The sequence below is a fragment of the Aotus nancymaae genome, unplaced genomic scaffold, assembly GCF_030222135.1.
Source record: "Aotus nancymaae isolate 86718 unplaced genomic scaffold, 86718_ANA_hifiasm-v0.15.2.pri h1tg000049l, whole genome shotgun sequence".
Lineage (NCBI taxonomy): Eukaryota > Metazoa > Chordata > Mammalia > Primates > Aotidae > Aotus > Aotus nancymaae.
In genome coordinates this window covers 11,750,876-11,777,219 of record NW_026988463.1, presented here as the reverse complement: position 1 = coordinate 11,777,219, position 26,344 = coordinate 11,750,876, and the positions used below count along the sequence as shown (strand labels likewise).

General features: G+C 48.2%; 2 protein-coding genes across 3 annotated transcripts in view; one reads left to right on the top strand and one right to left on the bottom strand.

The window, feature by feature from the left end:
- BFAR (bifunctional apoptosis regulator) overlaps positions 1 to 8,960 on the top strand; it is a 49,957-nt gene extending 40,997 nt beyond the window's left edge. For both annotated transcript variants that reach the window (XM_064362482.1, XM_064362484.1), the window contains one exon: positions 7 to 8,960. In XM_064362482.1, coding sequence (XP_064218552.1) covers positions 7 to 199 — 193 coding nt within the window. In that variant the 3' untranslated portion in view covers positions 200 to 8,960. The remainder of the gene's footprint in view (positions 1 to 6) is intronic.
- On the bottom strand, positions 5,448 to 25,367 carry LOC105717841 (group 10 secretory phospholipase A2). The gene is made up of 4 exons (XM_012453226.3): positions 25,202 to 25,367; positions 19,662 to 19,812; positions 15,507 to 15,613; positions 5,448 to 5,687 (listed from the first exon to the last, which is right to left on the bottom strand). Exons 1-4 carry the CDS (start codon positions 25,365 to 25,367, stop codon positions 5,545 to 5,547), a joined length of 567 nt encoding a protein of 188 aa, XP_012308649.1. The 3' UTR covers positions 5,448 to 5,544.
- Between the last annotated feature and the right edge of the window lie 977 nt (positions 25,368 to 26,344).

Sequence of the window (26,344 nt, the reverse complement as noted above, 5' to 3'; positions counted from 1 at the left end):
TTTCAGGACTGTGCCTCAGAGGATGTGGAGCCATTTCTGGAAAGTATCAACACAGGGGCTTTTCGTGGCCATGTTCTGGCCCCTCATCCCTCAGTTTGTTTGCAACTGTTTGTTTTACTGGGCCCTGTACTTTAACCCAATTATTAACATTGATCTTGTGGTGAAGGAAATCCGGCGTCTGGAAACCCAAGTGTTGTGACTGGCACTGCCCAGTCTCAGACTCTTCAAGTCCCACCAATGTCTGAGCTTTGATGCTTAAGAGGGGTGAGGCAGGGAGCGGAATTCCTATTTTCTACCCCCAGTAAAACAAGGTGCTGCTTTGTATGTCAAACGCTCCAACCATGTCCTCCCCCTTGGCCTGTGGGTAGCATCATCAGGGACTGACATCCTTGCAGGGAGGACTGTCTGTTTGGCTGACACAGCAGCAGCCCTGCGCATCCAGCCACCTTCCTTACAGGGACTGGGAGGTTCAGTCCCCAATGGCTGGCAAGACTCAGGGTCCTCAGTGGACATGATGTGAGTGACATCAGACGGGTGCCACATCAGTCCCCTCCCCAACGTCAGTGACTGACAGAGGATCCTGGATCTCAGAGCCTGAGACCAGGCTTGTGGGGTCCTGGCCTGTCCTCTAAGTCAAGTTTAGGAAAACAAGGATAAGATTCTGTCATAGGCATAGAGAATTGCACATAAAAAATACAGAAGAATGATGCTATATATGATACAAAGCTCATCAAAAAAAAAAAAAAAAAACTGAAGAAAACCCAAAATTCAGTCAACAATTCTGTCTCATTGAAGAGTTGCTAGGATTCAGAGTAAAAACCTCTCAAAGCATTCAGTTTGAGCATAGAATGATGATTAGACTTAGTCACTGGGCTTGTTTTTGTTTTGCTTTATGGAAGTCATTGAAGGTCTGGATCCCTTTCTCTGAATGGAGAGATTGAGAGGGATGTCAGACAGTGCCTGGAAGGCAGTTTCTATTAGATTGAGTGGCCTCCATGCTATTTAAAATTGTGGCAGTGGCTCATGCCTGTAATCCCAGCACTTTGGGAGGGTGAGGCCAACAGATCACTAGAGGCCAGGACTTCAAGACCAGTTTGGCCAACATGATGAAACCACGCCTCTGCTAAAAATACAAAAATTAACCGGGTGTGGTGGTGACTGTGGAAGTCGGTCTCCAAAAAAAAAAAAAAAATTTCATCTGTAAAATAAATTCCAGGATAGTCCTTTTGTTTAAGGAAACATTTTGTAAATTGACCTCACACTGTATAATCTTTATTGTCCTATCCTGATGTATAAAACAGCAGGTATAATTACACCAAGTGCTATAATTGTAAATACGGAATGAGGTGAGATATAGCCTTTTATTTCCTTCCAGTGTGAACACAGCAGGTGTGAGGTGTCATCTAGGAAGATTGGCCTTGCAGAAATAGGCCTGCATCCAAAATATTCTCTTGTGACTCCGCGAACCATTCATTAACCCTTTGTATCTTTGAGTGAAGATTTTATTCAAACTTTGCATCTGGAAGTTTGAAGAAATTACGTGAAATAAAAATAAAGATTTTTATACAGATAAACCTATATGTAGAGAAAAAGCGACTTTCTAGAAAACACACAGAAAAAAATGGCATTGCTGGATAGAATCTTTTAGTCATAGATCAAGTATGGTTCACGTCTTTAATCCCAGCACTTTGGGAGGTCGAGGCAGACGGATCATTTGAGGTCAGGAGTTCGAGACCAGCCTAGCCAATATGGTGAAACCCTGTCTCTACTGAAAATAGAAAAATTAGCCAGGCGTGGTGGCGCACACTTGTAGTCCCAGCTACTTGGAACACTGAAGCAGGAGAATCACTTGAACCCGGGAGGCAAAGGTTGCAGTGAGCCAAGATCACACTACTGCACTCCATCTGGGTGACAGAGCAAGACTCCATCTCAAAAAAAAAAAAAAAAAAAAAGCCGCGTGGAGTGGCTCATGCCTGTAATTCCAGCACTTTGGGAGGTCATGGTGGATGGATCATGAGGTCAGGAGATCAAGACCATCCTGGCTGACACAGTGAAACCCCGTCTCTACTAAAAATTCAAAAAATTAGCTGGCTGTGGTGGCATGCACCTGTAGTCCCAGCTACTTGGGAGGCTGAGGCAGGAGAATCACTTTAATCCGGGAAGCCAAGGTTGCAGTGAGCTGAGATTGCACCACTGCACCCCAGCTAGTGCGACAGAGTGAAACTCTGTCTCAGAAAAAAAAAAAAAAAATCCTCTAGATATGCTTAAATCCCCCAGCCTGAAGCAGATATTAAGCCAAGGAGCCACCCTAAGGGAAAATGCTTTCTTTTTTCCTCATTGTGTGTTCTCATCAAGCCCCAGGGCTGCTTGACTTGACCTATTTAACCCTTGTGACCTCCCACGGACACTGACATGGCAGTGTTTATAAATCCCTGGTCTCATGCCTTCCAGGGGTTGCCAGAATCCTCCTTTACAGGTGAATAGATGGAGGCTGGCTGGTAAAACTCGCCGAGCTGGTGCTGGCTGGCTTTGGCAGAGCTGGGCCTGGGTCACCCACCTCCCCACCCATGGCTTCCTACACTGTCCCCACCTGCTCCCACACCCTGCTTCAAAGATGAGTAATACCCAGATTTGCTCCAGGACTAGGGCAAAGACATGGCCTAGAGCAAACAGGCGGGGCAGGAGCTGACTCCTTATCGCCAGCAGGAGGGACAGGCACCCTCAGATCAAGGGCCACAGGCTGCCTCACAATCATAGCAGGATGGGTATATCTAAGGGGGGTGTCTAAAATAGTCCAGGCTGGATGCGGTGGCTCATGCTTATAATCCTAGCACTTTGGGAGGCTGAGGTGGGTGGATCATCTGAAGTCAGGATGTCAAGATAAGCCTGGGCAATGTGGTGAAACCCTGTCTCTACTAAATATACAAAAAAATTGGCTGGGCGAGGTGGTGGTGCCAGTAATCCCACCTACTCCAGAGGCTGAGGCAGAAGAATCGCTTAAACCTGGAGACAAAGGTTGTAGAGAGCCGAGACTGCCCCACTGCACTCCAGCCTGGGTGATACAGTGAGACTCTATCTCCAAAAAATAAAAAAATACTAGGCTGAGAGTAGTGGCTCATGCCTTTAATCCCAGCACTTCGGGAGGCTGAGGCGGGTGGATTGCTTGAAGCCAGGAGTTGGAGACCAGCCTGGCCAACATGGTGAAACCCCATCTCTACTAAAAATATAAAAAAAAATTAGCTGGTCATGGTGGTGGATTACAGGATTAATTACACCTGTAATCCCAGCTACTCAGGAGGCTGAGGCAGGAGAATCACTTGAACCCAGGAGGCAGAGGTTGCAGTGAGCCGAGGTTGTGGCACTGCACTCCAGCCTGGGCAACAGAACAAAACCTAGTCTCAAAAATAAATGAATAAAATTTTAAAAAAATACTCAGACCCAGCTAGGTGTGGTGGCTCACACCTGTAATCCTAACACTTTGGGAGGCTGACACGGGCAGATCACTTGAGCCCAAGAGTTTGAGATCAATCTGGGCAACATGGTGAAACCTCATCTCTACTAAAAGTACAAAAACTAGCCATATGTGAGTGCATGCACCTATAGGCCTAGCTACCTGGGAGGCTGAAGTGAGAGGATCACATGAGCCCAGGAGGTTGAGGCTGCAGTGAGCCAAGATTGCACCACTGCACTCCAGCCTGGGTGATAGAGTAAGACCCTGTCTCAAATAAAATATTCAGACCCGCCGAGTGCAGTGGTTTATGCCTATAATCCCAGCACTTTGAGAGGCCGAGGCAGGCGCATCACCTGAAGTCAGGAGTTCAAGACCAGCCTGGCCAACATGACAAAACTCCGTCTCTACTAACAGTACAATAATTAGCTGGGCGTGTTGGCATTCGCCTGTAGTCCCTGCTACTGGGAAGCTGAGGCAGGAGAATCGCTCGAACCCAGGAGGCAGAGGTTGCAGTGAGCCAAGATCGAGGCACTGCACTTCAGCCTGGGCGACATAGCGAGACTCCATAGCAAAAAAAAAAAAAAAGTCAGACCCTTTGATCAAAAAATGCCATTTCTGCAAATCTGGGCTAAGGAAGAATAGGTTCTGGGGGTGGGAGTGGTGAAGATTTATTTACAAGCATCCTCATCACAGCAACTAATGGAAACAGAAAATAGCTCCAATATCCAAAAATTGTCAATCTATAAAATGGTATCTAATTCAGATATTTATTTATTTATTTGAGTCAAGGTCCTTCTCTGTTGCCCACACTGGAGTTCAGTGATGTAATCATAGCTCACTGCAACCTTGAACTCCTGGGCTCAAGTTATCTTCCCTCCTCAGCCTCCCAAGTAGCTGGGACTACAGGTACATGCCACCACACCTTACTAATTTTTTTTTTTATACTGGTAGAGTCTTGCTATGTTTCCCAGGCTGGTCTTGAACTCATGGCCTCAAGTAGTCCTCCCTCCTTAGCCTCCCAACGTATTGGGATTACAGGCATGAGCCACCTCATCCAATCCTAACACAGACATTTTAATTGAAGTTTCCAAATATTTTTTATGACATGGAGAAAAGCTTATGAACATTGTATGGTATAATCTGAACTACATTTTTAAAACTATAGATGCTAACGTTATTCTGAATTGTGGGAATTGGAGTGATTTTTGTTTCTGCTCTACATTTCTCTGCACTTTCCTTTTTTTTTTTTTTTTTTTAAAGCGATGAGTATGTACCACTTTTGTAATCAGGAAATACATTGTGCTGGGCTTGCAGAAATGAGCCACCACTGCAGGCCAGAAAATACATTTTAAGGTGTAGGATAAGGAATATTCTTTTTTTTTTTTTGAGAGCAAGTCTCGCTCTGTCACCAGGCTGGAGTGCAGTGACATGATCTTGGCTCACTGCAACCTCTGCCTCCTGGGTTCAAGTGATTCTCCTGCCTCAGTCTCCAGAGGAGCTGGGATTAGAGGCACCCGCCACCATGCCCGGCTAATTTTTGTATTTTTAGTAAAGACAGGGTGTTACCATGTTGGCCAGGATGGTCTCGATCTCTTGACCTTGTGATCCACCCACCTCAGCCTCCCAAAGTGTTGGGATTACAGGCGTGAACCACCTCACCTGGCCGGGAACACTTTAAGCTAACAGCTACTGGACTTGAACTTCACCAGGGTGGGTGCTTTATGGCCAGCTGTCTTGTTGATTGCTGCAACCTAGAACATGGCCAGGGTCATGAGGTGTTTGTTCACATTTGACTAGCAGCCATCCGAGTAGAAGACAAAGACCACCTTTTCATAAAGATGGAACCTCCAAAATGGAACCAAACCCAACACAGTCATAAACACAGTTTTACAAAATAGGCGCAGGACTTTTGGCCTTTAACCCCAAACCACATGGGCTCCAGTCCCAAGTTCTGGGATTGGGAGAGAAAGCAAACACAAGGTTGTGGCTTTATCACTTGGCTTCAGTTCCCTTCTGCAAAGAGCTGATGCTGTTGTTCATTAGTGAGAGGAAGCTTTATTTCCTTGTGCAAAGAGTATTTCAAGTCAAGGTAGTCAGCCACACTTTGGGGAGTCCTGCTCACATAGGAACTGGGGGTAGAAGAGGTACTTTAAGTTGTACTCAGTTGGGGCTAAGCAGTTAGCAATCTCCTGGTCACACTTGCATAAGAGTTCTTGGCATTTGTTCTCTATTGGTCCTGGAAGAAGTGGGGAAACTAAGGTTAGAGCAGGGACCTGGAGAGACTCAAGGGAAACCAGTAAAGCAGGAGGCAGGACAGGTCATAAATTACATTTCTGAGACACTTGGCAGTCCAGCACGTGATCTTCGTATGCACAACTCCCCAGGAAGCAGGTGACATCAGCCCATTTTACAGACAAGGAAATTGAAAGTTTCAAATGGAGAGTCCAGAGTCTGCCACACTGCTCTTCTGCATTGATATTACATGATTTCTTTCTTTCTCTCTTTCCTTCCTTCCTCCCTCCCTCCTTCTCTCTCTCTTTCCTTCCTTCCTTCCTTTCTCTTCCTTCCTTTCCTTTCTTTCTTGACAGAGCCTTGCTCTGTTGTCCAGGCTGGAGTTCAGTGGCACAATCTTGGCTCACTGAAGCCTCTACCTCCCGGGTTCAAGTGATTCTCCTGCCTCAGCCTCCCAAGTAGCTGGGACCACAGGCTGGTGCTACCACATCCAGCTAATATTTTTGTATTTTTAGTGGAGACACGGTTTCACCATGTTAGCCAGGCTGGACTCGAACTCCTGACCTCAGGTAACCCACCTGCCTCAACCGCCCCACAGTGCTGGGATTACAGGTGTGAGCCCAGCCCATAATAATATTTTTTTTTAAAAACTATACTTCTCAATATACTAGGCATAGAAGGAACATACTTCCAAATAATAAAAGTGATATATGACAAACCCACAGCCAACATCATACTGAATGGGGATGAGTTGAAGGCACTCATTCCCCCAAGAGCTGCAACAAGACAAGGATGCCCACTCTCACCATTTCTATTCAACATAGTGCTGGAAGTCCTCGCCAGAGCAGTCAGGAAAGAGAAAGAAATAGGGCATCCAAATCTGAAAAGAGGAAGTCAAACTACCTTTGCCAATGGTACGATCATATATCTAGAAAACCCTAAAGACTCCTCCAAAAGACTCCTATATTTGATCAATTAATTTAATAAAATCTCAGGTTACAAATCAATAGCACTGCTGTACATCAATAAGGACTAAGCTGAGAATCAAATCAAGAACTCAGTTCCTTTTATGATAGCTGAAAAAAAAAAAAAGAAAAAACCCCACCCAAAACCTAGTAATATACTTAACCAGGAAGGTGAAAGATCTCTACAAGAACTACAAAACTGCTGAAAGAAATTACAGATGACACAAATGGAAATACATCCCATGCTCATGGATTGTTAGAATCAATATAATGAAAACGACCATACTACCCAAAGCAATCTACAGATTCAATGCAGTGCATATCAAATACCAACATCGTTTTTCACAGAATTAGAAGAAACAATACTAAAATTTATATGGAACTAAAAAAGAGCCAAATAGCCAAAGTAATCTTAAGCAAAAAGAATGCCTGGCCAGGCGAGGTGGCTCACACCTGTAATCCCAACACACTGGGAGGCTGAGGCGGGTGGTTCACTTGAGGTCAGGAGTTTGAGACCAGCCTGGCCAACATGGTAAAACCCCATTTCTACTAAAAATACACAAATTAGTCAAGCGTGATGGCCTGCACCTATAATCCCAGCTGTTCAGGAGACTAAGGCAGGAGAATCACTTAAACTCAGGAGGCAGAGATTGCAATGAGCTGAGATGCATGCCACTGCACTCCAACCTGGATGACAGAGTGAAACTCCATCTAAAAAAAAAAAAAATCTGTAGGCATCAATACCCAGCTTCAAATTATCCACAAGACTATAGTAACCAAAACAGCATGGTACTAGTATAAAAGTAGATACATAGACCAAAAGAACAGAATAGAAAACCCAGAAATAAAGCTAAACACTTACAACCAACTGATCTTCAATAAAGTGTTCAACAACATAAATTGAGAAATGACCCCCTATTCAGTAAATGGTACTGGGAAAATTGGATAGCTACATGTATAAGAATGAACTGGATCCCTCTCTTTCACCATATACAAAACTTACCATATACATCAACTCAAGATGGATTAAAGACTTAAATCTGAGACCTGAAACCATAAGAATTCTAGAAGAGGCCAGGCGTGGTGGCCTACACCTGTAATCCAAGCACTTTGGAGGCCAAGGGGGGCGGATCACCTGAGGTCGGGAGTTTAAGACCAGCCTGACCAACATGGTGAAACCCTGTCTTTAAAAAAAAGAAAGAAAGAAAATTATTAAAAAAAAAAAAAAGAATTCTAGAAGAAAACCTGGGAAAAACTCCCCTCGACATGCCTAGGCAAATAATTTATGACTAAGACCCCAAAAGCAGATGCAACAAAAATAATAAAGAAATGGGATGTAGACTAAAAAGCTTTTGCACAGCAAAAGAATTAATCATCAGAGTAAACAGACAACCCACAGAATGAGAGAATATATTTTCAAACTACGTATTCAACAAAGGACTAATATCTAGAATCTACAAAAAAATCGGCAAGAAGAAAAAAACCTCATCAAAAATTGGACACGTGACATGAATAGACATTTCTCAAAAGATATAGGAATGGCCTTTAACGAAAAAATGTTCAACGTCAGTAATCATCAGGGAACTGCAAATTAAAACTACAATGAGATACTGTCTTACCCCAGCCAGAACTGCAACTATTGAAAAGTCAAAATCGACATTGACCTGGATGTGGTGAAAAAATAATGCTTTTAGACTGCTAGTGAGAATATCAGTACAACCACCATGGAAAACAGTATGGAGACTTCTCAAAGAACTAAAAGTAAATTTGCTTTTCTTTCTAGCAATCCCACTAACTGGTTATCTACCCAAAGGAAAATAAATCATTATATCAAAAAGATATGTGAACCCATATGTTTATCACAGTACAATTCACAATTGCTAAGATATAGAACCAACCTAAGTGCCCATTAACCAATGGTAGATAAAGAAAATGTGGTTACATATACACCATGGAATACTACTTGGCCATAAAAAAAGAACAAAATGTCTTCTGCCGCAACTTGAGTGAAGCTGGAGGTCATTATTCTAAGTAAAGTAACTCAAGAATGTACAACCAAATACTGTATGTTCTCACTTATAAGTGGGAGCTATGCTATGAGTACACAAAGGCATACAGAGTGGTATGATGGACACTGGAGACTCGGAGGTGGGGAGGGATAAAAAGCTGTGTTGGGTACAATGTAGACTACTTGCGTGATGGGTGCATTAAAAGCTCAGACTTCACCACTGTGCAATTCATCCACGTAACCAAAAACCACTTGTACCCCTAAGGCTACTGAAATAAATAGTAAGTAAAATTTTTAAAAAGAGTATTGCTGGAATGTTTTAATTTTTCACAACAAACATGTACTCAGTTTGAATCAAGAAGTATGTAAATGAATGGTTGACTGAATGGTTGAATAGATGGATCCCTCACCATACACTCCTGCTTGTTGTTACTGGGGCAAAATTCTCACAACATAAAATCTATCATTTCAAAGGGTACAAGTCAGTGACATTTAGTACATTCAAAATGCTGGGCATCTATCAAGTTCTAAAACATTTTTATCACCCCAGAAGAAACCCCATTCCCCTTAAGCAGGAACTCTACATGGATGGATGGAGGGATGGATGGATGATGGATAATGGATGGATGGATGATGGATGGATGGATGGATGGATGATGGATGGATGATGGGTGGATGATGGGTGGATGGATGGATGATGGGTGGATGGATGAATGGATGGATAGATGGATGATGGATGGATGGATAGATAGATGGATGATGGGCGAATGGATGTGGCTGAATAAATGGAGAGACAGATGAATGGATAAAAATAATAAGTGTAAAAATTAGTAAGAGGGCGAGGCACGGTGGCTCATGCCTGTAATCGCAGCACTTTGGGAGGCTGAGGCTAGTGGATCACCTGAGGTCAGGAGTTCAAGACCAGCCTGACCAACATGAAGAAACCCCATCTCTTCTAAAAATACAAAATTAGCTGGGCACAGTGGCGCATGCCTGTAATCCCAGCTACTCAGGAGGCTGAGGCAGGAGAATCGCTTGAACCCGGGAAGCAGAGGTTGTGGTGAGCCAAGATCACACCATTGCACTCCAGCCTGCACAACTTGGGTGAAGCTGGACCTCAAGGCCGAGGTGGGTGGATCAGAAGATCAAGAGATAGAGACCATCCTGGCCAACATGGTGAAACCCCATCTCTCCTAAAAATACAAAAATTAACTGGGCGTGGTGGTGTGCATCTGTAGTTCCAGCTATTTGGGAGGCTGAGGTCGGAAAATGGCTTGAACCTGGGAGATGGAGGTTGCAGTGAGCTGAGATCATGACACTGCACTCCAGCCTGGGCAACAAAAGCAAGACTCCGTCTCAAAACAGTAACAACAAAAAATACAAAAATTAGCACAGGACTATGTGTCTATAGTCCCAGCTACTCAAGAGGCTGAGGCAAGAGAATCCCTTGATCCCAGGAGTTTGAGGCTGCAGTGAGTTGTGATCGTTGCACTGCACCCCAGCCTAGGTGACAGATGGAGATCACCCCAGAAGAAACCCAATTCTCTTTAAGCAGTCACTGCCCATTCCCACACTTCTGCGTTCCCAGCAACCACTAGTCTACTCTCTGTTTCTGTGGATTTACCTATTCTGGACAATTCATATAAATGAAGTCATACAATATACATGATCTCTCTCTTTTTTTTTTTTTTTTTTTTTTACTCCTAATAGAGCAACAGAAAGCCTCTATACGTGACCTCTTATGTTTGGCTCTGTTCACTCAACATTCTTTTCTTTCTTTTTGCTTTTCTTTTCTTTTTTTTTTTTATTTTGAGACAGAGTCTTTCTCTGTCGCTAGGTGCCAGGCTGGAGTGCAGTGGCATGATCTCGGCTCATTGCAACCTCTGTCCCCAGGTTCAAGTGATTCTCCTGCCTCAGCCTCCTGAGTAGCTGGGATTACAGGCACATGCCACCATGACCGACTAATTTTGTATTTCTAGTAGAGATGGGGTTTCACCATTGTTGGTGAGGCTGGTCTAAAACTCCTGACCTTAAGTGATGCCCCAGCCTCATCCTCCCAAAGTGCTGGGATTACAGGCATGACCCACTGTGCCCAGACTTTCTTGTTAAGGCAAGGTCTCACTCTGTCACCTAGGGTGGAATGCAGTGGCATGATCACAGCTCACTGCAGCCTGGACCTCCTGAGCGCAAGTGATCCTCCCACCTCAGCCTCCCAAGTAGCTAGAACTACAGGCGCGCACCACCATGCCAGGGTCTCACTATGTTGCCTAGACTGGTCTCAAATTTCTGGGCTCAAGTGATGCTTCTGTCTTGGCCTCTCAATGTGTTGGGATTACAGGTTGGAGCCATCGTGTCCGGCCAATCATATTTTCAAAGTTCATCCATGTTGTAGCGGTATAGTAATTCACCTGCTTTATGTTTCAACTCAATAGTTACAAAGCACTTGGCACACACACTACTTCCCTGTCTCCTCGTGTTAGACTGCAGCACCTCATTGCTCTGCCTTGCCCAAAACCTAGCATGGGGCCCGCCAAACAGTAGATTCACAATAATATTTGTTGACAGACCATAGAAAACCCATACATCCTCACGCCTGTAATCCCAGCATTTTGGGAGGCTGAGGCAGGCAGATCATTTGCGGTCAGGTGTTCAAGACCAGCCTGGCCAACATGGTGAAACCCCATCTCTACTAAAAATACAAAAATTAGCAGGGCATGGTAGTCTGCACCTGTAATTCCAGCTAATTAGGAGGCTGAGGCAGGAGAATCGCTTGAACCCGGAGGCAGAGGTTGTGGTGAGTCGAGATCATGCCACTGCACTCCAGCCTGGGTGAGAGAGTGAGACTCCATCTCCAATAAATAAATAAATAGCCAGGCGCCATGGCTCACATCTGTAATCCCAGTACTTTGGGAGGCCGAGGCAGGCGGATCACAAGGTCATGAGACTGAGACCATCCTGGCCAACATGGTGAAACCTTGTCTCTCCTAAAAATACAAAAAAAATTAGCCAGGCGTGGTGGTGGGCACCTGTAGTCCCCACTACTCGGAAGGCTGAGGCAGGAGAATGGCTTGAACCGGGGAGGCGGAGGTTGCAGTGATCCGAGATAATGGCACTGCAGCCTGGGTGACAGAGTGAGACTCCATCTCAAAAAAAAAAAACGGAAAAGAAAAGCTGTACATAATCTCCCATGCTCACACGACCCCAGCAACTCCGGTCTATTATTCCCATTTTACAGTTGAGGAAAGTGAGGCTTAGAGGAATTCAGTAACTCATCCAAGGTCACAGAACTGGGAAGGGGTGGACCAGGATTCCAGCCCAGGATCTCCTGACCCAACCCCTGTGCTTGTCCTCCTAATCATCTCTCTAAGCAACAAAGATTCCTCCAACACCGAGACCTGCCCCCGTTGCTCCATGACCTCAGGAACCCGATGGCATCACATTTTGAAGAAGAATAAAAATTTAAAAGGAGAAACAGCTCCCAAGGGTAAAGCTTAAAATTAAGGCCTGCTAGTAAATATTATTATAGGTTTAAATTTTTTAAATATATTTAAGTCAGGCCCATAAATGGAAAATGGGCCAAACCTGTTATTAAATAAACAACTATGTTCAGAATATCTCCAAACAGAATAAGAGACTATTTTTAGCCAAAAATGTATAATAGATATTTTAGTTCCTTTCATTTGGTTTAGAGAGGACAGTTCTGTAAACAGGCACAGACTCCACCAACAGACACACCAATATTTTATAAATATCATTTCCACCTGGGTAGGAGCAAGCAGAATATGAAAGTTGAAGGGAGAGAGGAAAGATTTTCAACAGATTTCTCACTGAAGCCTCATTTTACCTCCTCATCACCCACAACAAAAGGAGGCAGCTTTGGGAACAAGTCACTTACTCTCCTTGAGCCTCAGTTTCCGCAACTTTATTTATGTCTTGTAGAGGTGGGGTTTCGCTATGCTGCCCAGGCTAGTCTCAAACTCCTGGGCTCAAGCTATCTTCCCACCTTGGCCTCTCAAAAGTGCTGGGATTATAGGTATGAGCTACCATGCCCAGCCAGTTTCCCCAACCCTAAATGAGAGGGTTGGATGAGATGAGGCCTGGGGCATCTTCAGGCCTGAAAATGGATATTATATCATCACATTAATTCAGCTTTGCTCTTCTGCCAACTCCTAATCCACAGTAAGGAGATATAGCTGAGATTCCATGCATATCTAAAAACATACTTCTAGCAGACCAGGCACGGTGGTGCATGCCTGTAATCCCAGAACTTTGGCAGATGGATCATGAGGTCAGGAGTTCAAGACCACCCTGGCTAACATGGTGAAACCTCATCTCTACTAAAAATACAAAAATTAGCCATGCATGGTGGCAAGTGACTGTAGTTCTGGCTATTTGGGAGGCTGAGGCAGGAGAATCGCTTGAACCTGGGAGTTGGAAATTGCAGTGAGCCAAGATTGCACCATTGCCCTACAGCCTGGGCAACGAGCAAGAGTCCATCTCAAAAAAAAAAAAAAGTGGCCGGGCTCGGTGGCTCACGCCTGTAATTCCAGCGCTTTGGGAGGCCAAGGCATGTGGATCACGAGGTCAGGAGTTCAAAACTCCATCTCTACTAAAAATAAAAAAAAATAGCCAGGCATGGTGGCATGCTCCTGTAATCCCAGCTACTTGGGAGGCTGAGGCACAGAACTGCCTAAACCCGGGAGGCAGAGGTTGCAGTGAGCTGAGATCATGCCACTGCACTCCAGCCTAGGCGACAGAGCAAGACTCCATCTCAGAAAAAGAAAAAAGTTAAAAATTAAAAACTAGGCCGGGCACGGTGGCTCACGCCTATAATCCCAGCACTTTGGGAGGCCGAGGTGGGTGGATCACGAGGTCAAGAGATCAAGACCATCCTGGTCAACATGGTGAAACCCCATCTCTACTAAAAATACAAAAATTAGCTGGCCATGGTGGTGCACAGCTGTAGTCCCAGCTATTTGGGAGGCTGAGGCAGGAGAATTGCTTGAATCCAGAAGGCAGAGGCTGCGGTGAGCTGAGATTGCGCCATTGCACTCCAGCCTAGGTAACAAGAGTGAAACTTCGCCTCATTAAAAAAAAAATTAAAAATTAGCCAGGTGTGGTGGTGGATACCTGTAATTCCAGCTACTTGGAAGGCTGAGGCAGGAGAATCACTTAAACCTAGGAGGCAGAGATTGTAGTGAGCTGTGATCGCAACACTGCACTCCAGCCTGAATGACAAAGTGAGACTTCGTCTCAAAAAAAAAAAAAAAAAAACCAAAAAAATTAGCCGAGCATCGTGGCCTACACTTATAATCCCAGCTACTTAGGAGGCAGAGGCAGGAGAATAGCTTGAGCCCAGGAGTCTGAGGCTGTAGTGAGCCATGATCATACCACTGCACTCCAGCCTGGATGGCAGAGCAAGACCGTGTCTTGAGGAAAAAAAAAAAAGTAAAACAGGATTACTGTATGACCTAGCAATTCCACTCCTAGGTATATACTCCAAAAAATTGAAACCAGGTACTCAAATAGATACTTGTTCATGAATGTTCACAGCAGCACTATTCACATAAACCAAAAGGTGGAAACAAACCAAATGCTCATTATTGAATGAATGGATAAACAAAATGTGATCTATCCATGCAGCAGATATTATTCAGCCATAACACTAGTGATGTACTGACACATGCTACTAATACAACATGAACAGGCCAGGCGCAGTGGCTCACACCTGTAATTCCAGCACTAGCTACTCAGGAGGCTGAGGCAGGAGAATCACTTGAACCCAGAAGGCAGAGGTTGCAGTGAGCTGATATTGTGCCACTGCACTCCAGCCTAGGCAATATAGGGAGATTTCATGTTAAAAAGAAAAAAAAAAAAAAAGGCCAGGCACAGTAGCTCATGCCTGTAATCCTAGCACTTTGAGAGGCTGAGGCAGCTGGAATACCTGAGCTCAGGAGTTTAAGACTAGCCTGGGTAATATGGTGAAACCCTGTCTCTACTAAAATAAAATTAGCCAGGCATGGCGTTGTGCACCTGTGCTATTCGGGAGGCTGAGACAGGAGTCTGAGACAGGCCCAAAATGGAATCTTAAAAATAAATACCACCACCGAGTGTGGTGGCTCACACCTGTAATCCCAGCACTTTGGGAAGCTGAGGCAAGCAGATCACTTGAGGCAGGGAGTTTGAGACCAGCCTGGCCAACATGGTGAAACTCCATCTCTACTAAAAACACACACACACACACACACAAATTAGCCAGTTGTGGTGGTGCACGCCTGTAGTCCCAGCTACTCGGAAGGCTGATTCACAAGAATCACTTGAACCCAGGAGGCAGAGGTTGTAGTGAGCCAGTATTACGCCACTGCACTCTAGCCTGGGTGACAGAACTTGACTGGCTCAAAAAATAAAATAAAATAAAATAAAATAGGTGGGGCGTGGTGGCTTGCACCTGTAATCTCAGCACTTTGGGAGGCCGAGGCTGCCAGGTCACCTGAGGTCGGGAGTTCAAGACCAGCCTGACCAACATGGAGAAACCCTTTCTCTACGAAAGATACAAAATAAGCCAGGTGTGGTGTCGCATGCCTGTAATCCCAACTACTCAGGAGGCTGAGGCAGGATATTTGCTTGAACCTGGAAGGTGGAGGATTGTGGTGAGCTGAGATTATGCCATTGCACTCCAGTCTGGCCAACAAGAGCAAAACTCCATCTCAAAACAAATAAAACAAAATAAATATTACTTAATTAGATACACCTAAGGGTGGTCTACACAGAGTTGGAAGCAGTGGTTATTGCAATAAGGGCACGGAAGTGGACACTAGGGGTGGGTGGCATGGTGGTTCTGGGGACTCACCGCACACGACGGTCTGATTGATGCACTGCCAGGAGTAGCGCTCTGTCTTGGGGCTGCAGCCGGCCTCCTCAGCTCGAGTATAGCAACAGTCGTGGTGATGGCAGCACCTGCAGATGTCACATGGGCAGGACAGCAGGTGGGTGAAGCTCTCCTGGCCCTCCTCCCGTGCCAGGACCATAGGTCACCTCACCCCAGGGAGGCACAGCATCCTCTGATCTTAGCTTTTTTTTTTTTTTTTGAGACAGAGTCGCGCACTGTTGCCCAGGCTGGAGTGCAGTGGCGCGATCTTTGCTCACTGCAACCTCTGTCTCCCGGGTTCAAGCAATTCTCCTGCCTCAGCCTCCTGAGTAGCTGAGATTACAAGCGACTACCACCACACTCGGCTAATTTTTTTTTTTCTATTTTTAGCAGAGATGGCGTTTCATTATGTTGGCCAGGCTAGTCTTGAACTCCTGACCTCATGATCCGCTCGCCTTGGCCTCCTAAACTGCTGGGATTACAGGTGTGAGCCACTGTACCTGGCTTCTAAGCTTTTTTCTTTCTTTTCTTTTTTTTAAGACAGGGTCTTGCTCTGTTGCGCAGGCTGGAGTGCAGTGACACAATCATAGCTCACTGCAGCCTTGAACTCCTGGGCTCAAGTGATTCTGCCACCTCAAGGTTTCAAGTAACTGAGACTACAGGCACACGCCACCATGCCCGGCTAGTTTTTAAATTTGTATTTCCTTTGAGGTAGGGTCTCTCTGTGTCACTCAGGCTGGAGTGCAGTGGCTCAATCATAGCTCACTTTAGCCTTGAACTCCTGGGGGTAAGGTTTGTTCTTGGGTTCTTGCAGCATTTAAAATGAAGAAACTGAGGCCAGCACGAAGATAATCCAATGCGAAGGAATTTATCCAGGCTCCCGGGTGAGGTTCTGCGGTCCGGAAAGGAGCGGCCGGAGAAGTCGCATGGACTCTTCTCAGGCACGGGCTTTTATAAGGAGTGGAGGCGTCTGATTGGTTGTGCCTAAGGTAAGTGGGACAAAATGGAGGGGAGTGGGACCCGGATGGAACAAAATGGAGGGGAGTGGGGCCCAGATAGGACAAAATAGTAGGCAGGGAGTGGGGCCCAGATAGGACAAAATAGTAGGCAGGAAGACAAAATGGCAGGCATGGGGTGGGGCCTGCAGAAGACAAAATGGCAGGCACGGAGTGGGGCCTGGATAGGACAAAATAGTAGGTGGGGAGCGGGGCCCAGATGGGACAAAATGATATCAGGTAGGTCCTGATGGGGCTTTTTTTTTTCCCGGGGCGGGGGTGGTGTCCAAGCTCCCGGAGAGGCAAGGGGATGTGTCCGAGCTCCCGGAGAGGGAAGGGGGCATGTCCGAGGTCCCCGCGAGGGAGGGGGTGTGTCTGAGGTCCCCACCAGGGGAGGGGGTGTGTCCGAGGTCCCCGTGAGGGAGGGGGTGTGTCTGAGGGCCCCACCAGGGGAGGGGGTGTGTCCGAGGTCCCTGCGAGGGAGGGGGGCGTGTCTGAGGTCCCCACCAGGGGAGGGGGTGTGTCCGAGGTCCCTGCGAGGGAGGGGGGCGTGTCTGAGGTCCCCACCAGGGGAGGGGGTGTGTCCGAGGTCCCCGCGAGGGAGGGGGGCGTGTCCGAGGTCCCCGCGAGGGGAGGGGGTGTGTCCGAGCCCCCGGCAAGGCAACCGGCCTTACACTGGGCTCAAGTGATACTGTTGCCTTAGCCTCCTGAGTAGTTGCTACTACAGGAACACAAACTCCTTTTTTAAAAAGTTTTTCTTGATATGAGGTCTCAGTATGTTGCCCAGGCTGGTCTTGAACCCCAAGCTCAAGCAGTCCTTCTACCTCAGCCTCCCAAAGTGCTGGGGTTACAGGTAGGAGGCACTGTATGCCTGGCCTTGTCTAAGCTGTTTCCCTGAAAATCCCCATCCTGGGTAATGATTTCACTGGCCTCACCATGCCCTGTCCTGCCTCCCTGGCTGTGCCCAAGCCTGGTCCCAAGCCAGGCTTGAATCCAAGCCCTGCCATTTCTTGACTTTGCCCACACTGTACCCTCTGCCTGGGGTAACCTTGTGTCTGTTCTTTGTCCCTTAGGTCTCAGCCCAGCACAAGCCCCTGCCTCTGTAGGTCATCCAGCCTTACCAGGCTACACCCCCTCATCAAATCAGATTCCCTCCCTTCTGGGCAAGTATATAATGAAACCCTCCTTAGAGGCAGGGTGCGGCGGCTCCCACCTGTAATCCCAGCACTTTGAGAGGCTGAGGTTGGAGGATCACTTGAGGCCAGGGGTTCGAGACCAGCCCGGGAAAAATAAGGAGACTCTTGTCTCTGTAACAACTTTAAAAATTAGCTCACCAGGCCGGGCCTGGTGGCTCATGCCTATAATCCCAGCACTTTGGGAGGCCAAGGCTGGCAGATCATGAGGTCAAGAGATCAAAGCCAGCCTGGTCAACGTGGTGAAAACCTGTCTCTACTAAAAATATAAAAATTAACCAGGCATGGTGGCACGCGCCTGTAATCCCAGCTACTGGGGAGGCTGAGGCAGGAGAATTGCTTGAATCCGGAAGACGGAGGTTGCAGTGACCCGAGATTGCACCACTGCACTCCAGCCCGGCGACAGAGCAAGACTCCATCTAAAAAAATAAACAAATAAGTAAATAAATGTGTCTAAACATCCTGCTAAAAAAAAAAAAAAGAAAGAAAGAAAGAAAGAAAGGAAATAAATAAGAAAAGAAACAAAAAACAACAAAAAAGACCTCTGTGTCAATCGCAGCCTTCAAGCTAGGGGAGAGGCGGCTGAATTCCGCCCTCTGCTAACTAACTGTAGCTTTGTGGAAATGGGTGAGTGGCTGTGCCCTTCTGAGCTTCAGGGCCCCACCTGTAAAATGGGCGTAACTGTCATGCCCATCTTTAAGAACAGCCCAGGGGGCAAATGAGGGGAAGTCATGGAGAGATCTCCGCCCACAACCTTGGACAGAGCAGGCGCTTCTCACACAGTAGCCAGAGTGCAGAGGCTGCGGGCATGAATCCAGCCAGACTGCCTGGGTTCAAATCCCAGCTCCCACATCTTGCTAACTCTGTGGCCCCAGACAAGTTACTTAATATTTCTTTATTTCTTTTTTTTTCCCCTCCGAGTCTTGCTCTGTCACCCAGGCTGCAGTGCAGTGGCGCAAACTTGGCTCACGGCAACCTCCACTTCCCTGGTTCAAGCAGTTCGCCTGTCTCAGCCCCCCGAGTAGCTGGGATTACAGGTGTCTGCCACCACGCCTGGGTGATTTTTGTATTTTTACTAGAGATGAAGGTTTTGCCATGTTGGCCAGGCTGGTCTCGAACTCCTGACCTCATGAACTGCCCACCTCGACCTCCCAAAGTGCTGGGATTACAGGCGTAAGCCACTGCACCTGGCCAAATTACTTAGTATTTCTGTGCCTTGGTTTCTTCATCTGCGAAATGGGATTGTTATGAGGACTCAAAGGGATTCCCAGAGCAGTTCCTAGTGCATAATTAGTCTGGTTGCGTGTGTGTGTGTGTTTAATATAAAGACAGGGTCTCACTATGTTGATCATCCTGCCTCGATGTCCCAAAATGGTGGGATTACAGTTGTGAGTCACCACACCTGGTCACTTTATACTATTATTATTATTTTATTTTAAGACAGGATCTCCCACTGTCACCCAGGCTGGAATACAGTCGTTCGATCTTGGCTCACTGCAAACTCCACCTCCAAGGTTCAAGCAATTCTCATGCCTCAGTCTCCCAAATAGCTGGAATTACAGGCGCCCACCACCACATGAAGCTAAGTTTCGCATTTTTAGTAGAGATGGGGTTTCACCATGTTGGCCAGGCTGGTCTCGAACTCCCGACCTCAAGTGATCTGCCTGCCTCAGCTTTCCAAAATGCTGGGATTGCAGGAATAAGCCACTGCTCCTGGTCAATTTTTTAGGACAACGTAATCAGCCCATGGCCAGGGTAAAGAACAGCTGGTGCCAAGATCTGGCCTCACTGGCCATGTTATCCAAGAGGCCTCTACCTGCCTGCAAAGTAGTACCACATGCTGGGATCTCCCTGGACCAAATCCCAGCTTCAGTTTCGGATATTTCCTCATAAGCCTTGACTACCCCGGAGTAGGGGACTTTGTAGCCTGGGCCCAGGCATGCACTTACCAGTCAATGGCATCGCGGGGCTGGCCACGGCCTCCCAGGCCACAATAGCAACCGTATTTCATATAGGCCAGGGGGGTTCGGGAGCCAACACAACCCACAGTTCCTGCTAGTTCCAGGATCCCACGCCGGTGCACATGTGACTTCCTGGAGGCTGGGGGGTAAACAAAGGTGAGAAGCTGCAGGTCAGGGCTTCCCAGACCCCGGGGAAGGGCATTAGCCTGAGAAGAGCCTAGATGTTACAGCCTGGCTTTCTGGGTTTCAATCCTACTTCCTAGCTGTGTGATCTTGGACAAATTCCAAACCTCTCTGGGCCTTGCTTTCCTCATCTGTGAAATGGAGGATAAGCGCACTTCAACTCATAAAATGAAATAGATAAGGAGCCAGGCGCAGTGGTGCACGCCTGTAATCCCAGCACTTTGGGAGGCCGAGGTGGGTGGATCACCTGAGGTCAGGAGTTTGAGACCAGCCTGGTCAACATGATGAAACCCCATCTCTACTAAAAATGTAAAAAATTAGCTGGGTGTGGGGGCGGGCACCTGTAATCCCAGCTACTCAGGAGGCTGAGGCAGGAGAATGGCTTGAACCCGGGAGGTGGAGGTTGCAGTGAGCCAAGATAGTGCCATTGGACTCCAGTCTGGACTATAAGAGTGAAACTTCATCTTGAAAAAAAGAAAAAAAGAAATGAGATAACGAGTATAAAGCCCCTGGCACGTAAGAAGGCTAACTATTATAATCCAGCTGGGCGAGGTGGCTCACGCCTGTAATCCCAGCACTTTGGGAGGCCAAGGCAGGCAGATCACCTGAGATCAAAAGTTCAAGACCAGCATGGCCAACATTGTGAAACCCCATCTCCAGTAAAAATACAAAAATTAGCCAAGCATAGTGATGCACACCTGTAAGCCCAGCTACTCGGGAGGCTGAGGCAGGAGAGTCGCCTGAATCTGGGAGGCGGAGTTTGCAGTGAGCCAAGATTGTGCCACTGCACTCCAGCCTGGACGACAGAGCAAGACTCTCAAAAAAAGAAAAAAAGCGTAACTATTATAATCGATGTCTTCAGGGTAGCCATGAAGGAAAAAAAAAAAAGTCGCGCATGAAATGTTTGTCCAGTTGGCTGTGTTGGGCACTGGGCGTCAGGGATGCGCCTACAGGTGTCTGTCACCAAGGTGGGCTCCTCTGTGGTAGCTTCCCGAGCCCTGGGACTGCCCTGTGCCCATGACTTGCCCTCCAGACTCAGGCTCAGGGCCCTTGGCATCTCCTTTTATTTTCACTGCCCAGACAGGAAGGACCCTTGGCCTGAGCCCAGCCATTTTTCTAGATCCTGGCACAGCTTGGACACGTAATGGTGCCTAATGCATGTGACTGGAACCCTTGCATTGGACAGGTGGGAAAGGAGGCCAGCCAGGAAGGGTGACTCCCACATTCCTACAGGCAGCAGGAACCTGAGCAGAGGCTCCTGCCCAGGCTTCTGACTTGCAAACCAGCGCTCTTTCCTCCTCACACAGTAACAGCAGGGGGAGGTCGCCTTTCGGGTTGCCAGAGCCAAGTGGCACCAGCAATAGAGCAGAAACTCACACCCCGGCCTGCCTGCTTCCTGGGTATCTGGTCTGTACAACTCCAGGAGCTTGATGCATTGTGTGTGATTTTTTTTTTTTTTTTGAGACGGAGTTTTGCTCATGTTGCCCAGGCTGGAGTACAGTGGCGCAATCTCGGCTCACTGCAACCTCTGCCTCCTGGGTTCAAGCGATTCTCCTGCCTCAGCCTCCTGAGTAGCTGGGATTACAGGTGCCCACCGCCACACCAAGCTAATTTTTCTATTTTTAGTAGAGACTGGGTTTCACCACATTGGCCAGGCTGATATGGAACACCTGACCTCAGCTGATCCGCCTGCCTCGGCCTCCCAAAGTGCTGGGATTACAGGCATGAGCCACCAAGCCCAGCTGTTACTTTTGTTTTGTTTCTGCTTTTGTTTTTGTTTTTGAGATGCCGTTTCATTCTTGTTGTCTAGGCTGGAGCGCAATGGCACGATCTTGCTCACTGCAACCTCTGCCTCCCGGGTTCCAGCAATTCTCCTGCCTCAGCCTCCTGAGTAGCTGGGATTACAGGTGGGCACCACCACACCATCATGCCTGGCTAATTTTTGTATTTTTAGTAGAGATAGGGTTTCCCCATGTTGGCCAGGATGGTCTTGAACTCCTGATCTCAGATGATCCACCTGCCTTGGCCTTCCCAAGTGCTGGGATTATAGGCATGAGCTACCGCTCTCGGCCTGATCATCTTGTCTTTTTTTTTTTGAGACAGAGTCTCACTCTCTCACCCACACTGGAGTGCAGTGGCACAATCATAGCTCACTGCAGCCTCCAAATCCTGGACTCAAGTGATCCTCCTGCCTCAGCCTCCAGATGTACAGGCATGCATGATCATGCCCGGCTAATTTTTAAACTTTTAGTAGAAATGGCATCTCACTATGTTGTCCAGGCTGGTCACAAACTCCTGGCCTTAAGTGATTCTCCTGCCTTGGCTTCCCAAGGTGCTGGGATTCCAGGCATGAGCCACCATGCCCAGTCTCGTTTCTGTTTGATCATGTTTTTATCACACTGACTTTTTTGAGAAGTCCAGGCCAAATTTAAATTCAATTTTCTCTTTTGCCGGGCGCGGTGGCTCACGCCTGTAATCCCAGCACTTTGAGAGGCCGAGGTGGGTGGATCACGAGGTCAAGAGATCGAGACCATCCTGGTCAACATGGTGAAACCCTGTCTCTACTAAAAATACAAAAAAAAAAAAAAATTAGCTGGGCATGGTGGCGCGTGCCTGTAATCCCAGCTACTCAGGAGGCTGAGGCAGGAGAATTGCCTGAACCCAGGAGGCGGAGGTTGCGGTGAGCCAAGATCACGCCATTGCACTCCAGCCAGCCTGAGTAACAAGAGCGAAACTCCGTCTCAAAAAAAAAAAAAAAAAAAAATTTGTCTTTTTTTTTTTTTTTAGCTCAGAGTCTCATTGTGTTGCCCAGGCTGAAGTGCAGTGGCAGAGTCTCAGCTCACTGCAAATTCCGCCTCCAGGTTCAAGCAATTCTCCTGCCTCAGCCTCCTGAGTAGCTGGGACTACAGGCGTGCACCACTACACCTGGCTAATTTTTGTATTTTTTAGCAGAAACGGGGTTTCATCATATTGGCCAGGCTGGTCTTGAACTCCTGACCTCCTAATCTGCCCGCCTCGGCCTCCCAAAGTGCTGGGATTATAAGTGTGAGCCACCGTGCCTGGCCAATTTTGTCTTTTTATCAGTGGAAAAAGTAGCATATTTATGTGGAGGGACGAAGATGAATCAAATAGGAAGAAAATGTAAAAACGCATCTGGAGTTCAAAGCTTCGCCTTCCTCTCTCGATAATGAGTCCTCACTCTCCCAGCAGCCCACACCTCTATCTCAAGCCTCTCATGGCTCCCAAGAGTCTGGATAAAGCTCAGGGGTCTCAAGGACCCCAAGACCTCCAAGATGTGGGGGTAATCAGCCCCTCCCACCTCTCCCTCATACTCTGACACAGCAAGAATCATTTACTGTCCCTCCAGTTGTGCCTGGTCACACAGACACTCTGCTGCTCAAATGCCCTCACCCCATCCTCACCCTCCTCCCAGACCACCTCCCCACAGAATCTATGTTGCCCGCCAGGTGGCCACAGGGACCCTCTCCATATCGTCTGCTTGTGGCAGTGCCCTCAGCCTGGGGGGTCTTCCAGAGCAGATCTCTGCCCAAGCACGGTGGCTCACATCTGTAATCCCAGCACTTTGAGAGGCTGAGGCAGGTGGATCACTTGAGGTCAGGAGTTCAAGACCTGCCTGGGCAATATAGTGAGACCCCGTTCTCCAAAAAAAAAAGATCCTCTTGCCTCAGCCTCCCAAGTAGCTGGGACTACACCATGCCCAGCTAATTTTTTTTTTATTATTATTATTTTTGAGATGGAGTCTTGTTCTGTCGCCCAGGCTGGAGTGCACTGCCGTAATCTCGGCTCACTGCAGCTTCCACCTCCCGGGTTCAGGCAATTCTCTGCCTCAGCCTCCCCAAGTAGCTAGGATTACAGGCGCGCACCACTATGCCTGGCTAAGTTTTGTATTTTTAGTAGAGATGGGGTTTTACCATCTTGGCCAGACTAGTCTTGAACTCCTGACCTCAAGCTATCCTCCCGCCTCTGCCTCCCTAAGAGCTGGGATTACAGGCGTGAGCCACAGCGCCCGGCCAGGAGAATCTCTTGAACCTGGGAGATGGAAGTTGCAGTGAGCCGAGATCCTGCCACTGTACTCCAGCCTGGGGGACAGCAAGACTCCCTCTCAAAAAAAAAAAAAAAAAAAAAAAAAAAAAGCTGATCTCTGAATTAAGCTGCCCTGGCACACAGTGAGCTTCCAGAAACAGTCCCTTGACCTGTAAATCCACCAAGCCCCAGGGAACACGCCTACCCTGAGCACCTGTGACAATGTCCCAGTCCCAACACCATACCCTGAAGCTGTCCTCAAAGGTTCCCCTGCCACCCTCCCTGATCGCTCTCTGGTATCTCAGAGCCCTAGCAACAGCCCTTTAGAGGGAGGGTTCCAGGCATGGGGCGGGCACCAAGCACTGTGCTTATAACCAAGGAAAACACTCCCACTGTGCCAACATAGGTGGGGCAGGTCATGTTGGGGTCTGTTTGCCCTGTCTGCCCGCTGCAGCCTCTTGGGGAGTGCCAGGGCTGTCTGGGCATCCTGTGAGCCCCAGGGTCTATGTACACATATGTGTGTCTGTGCGTGTGTGTGTCCACTGAGCATCTGAATTTGCCCTGAGTGCTGTCTCGGATGTCCTTGAGCTGTGTGTGCGTGTGTCCCCCTTGAGATATCTCAGTATTTTTGCCTGTGGGAGCCCCACACCGTGAGCTGCACAGCTGAGTGCCCAGGTGAGTCCGGGGGCTGGTCCTGTGCCTGCACATCTGTGTGCTGGTGGTGTCTGCCTGTTCCCCTGTGGGTGCATGTATCTTGCACCCCAGAAAGGGGCAGTCACCCAGGGGACCTCTCTATGGTGACCCCAAAGGATGGATAGTGAGATGGGACAATATGTTCTCTTTTTGGGAGGTGGGTCACAGGGGTTTGTTGTATAGGGGGACAATACGTTCTTCTCCCATCCCCAAGCCAAGTCCTTTCTGCCCCTGGTCCTCCCACCATCTGGTGTCTCAGACCTCAGGAGCAGGTGGAGTGAAGGATAAGTTAGGGGACCCCAGATAAGAACAACCAGGAGGATTCTGGGCTGCCAGAGAGGGTCACAGCCAGTTGCGGTGAGATCGCCAGGACAGGACTCTGCACCCCTGGGGAAGGGCTGGGCTAGTTTTGAGTCCGTGGGAGGAATGAGCGGGACCCTGCAGAGGGCTGAGGCGCAGAGTGTGGGTGAGCGTTAGAAGAGCGAGCTGGGGGCTGTAGGGATCCGGGGAACTTGGGAAAAGACCGGGAGGCAGGGCTGCTGGGTTCCTAGAGGGCAGGAGGAGCCCCGGGAACTCCGGAGTGCAGGGAAAGCCGCTTCCTCACTCACCCTCGCTGGACCTGGGGCCAGGTCCCAACAGCAGCAGCAGCAGCAGCGACGGCAGCAGCAGGAACAGCATGATTGGCAGGCACACAGGTAGCGGCCCGTCGGAGGGTGGCAGGTGTGGGACCGCGCTACCGGGCCACTGGAGGCACCAAGCCGGGCCAATCCCCATCCTGGCCGCCGCGCCCGGCCCTGCCCCCGACCTCACCTTCCCTCCGGGCCCGGGCGGAGCCAGCTAGGGGCGGGCACGTGGGGCGGCGCAAAGGCGCCCTGATCTCTGCATCTTGGTCACTGAAGGGGCTCAAGAGGCCACCAGGGCGCTGGGGACAGGACCAGGAGTCGCGCCCCAGGACGTCTCCTCGGAGTAAGGGAGCAAAAGGAGGTTCTTTGATGTTATTATTCCCCCAGCCACTCTCCCGCTCACCTGGGCGCCGAAAGGGAGCAGAAGACTTGGAGGAGGGGTAGTCCTGAATTTACTTCAACATTTTATTTGGCCAGTGCGGTGAATCACACATCCTAGCACTTTAGGAGGCCGAGGCGGGCGGATCACGTGAGGTCGAGAGTTCAACACCAGCCTGACCAACATGGAGAAACCCCGTCTCTGCTAAAAATACAAAATTAAGCTGGACGTGGTGACTCACGCCTTATGTAATCCTAGCATTTTGGGAGGCTGAGGCAGGTGGATCACCTGAGATCAGGAGTTTGAGACGAGCCTGGCCAACATGGCGAAACCCCGTATCTACTAAAAATACAAAATTAGCTGGGCTTGGTGGCATGGGTGTGGAATCCCAGCAACTCGGTAGACTGAGGCAGGAGAATCGCTTGATCGTGGGAGGCCAAGGTTTTGGTGAGCTGAGATCGTGCCACTGCACTCAGCGAGACTTTGCCTCAAAAAAAAAAAAAAAAAAAATTAGCTGGGCATAGTGGCATAGGCATGTAATTCCAGCTACTTGGGAGGCTGAGGCAGGAGACTTGCTTAAATCAGGGAGTTGGAGGTTACATTGAGCAGAGATTGTGCCGCTGCACTACAGCCTGGCCACAGAGTGAGACTCCGTCTCAAAAAAAAAAAAAAAAAAGAAATCTAACAGCTAACACCCTTCTAGAAGAGTCTCCTGGCAATGATCTCTTTAACCCATGATGTGGTTTAAG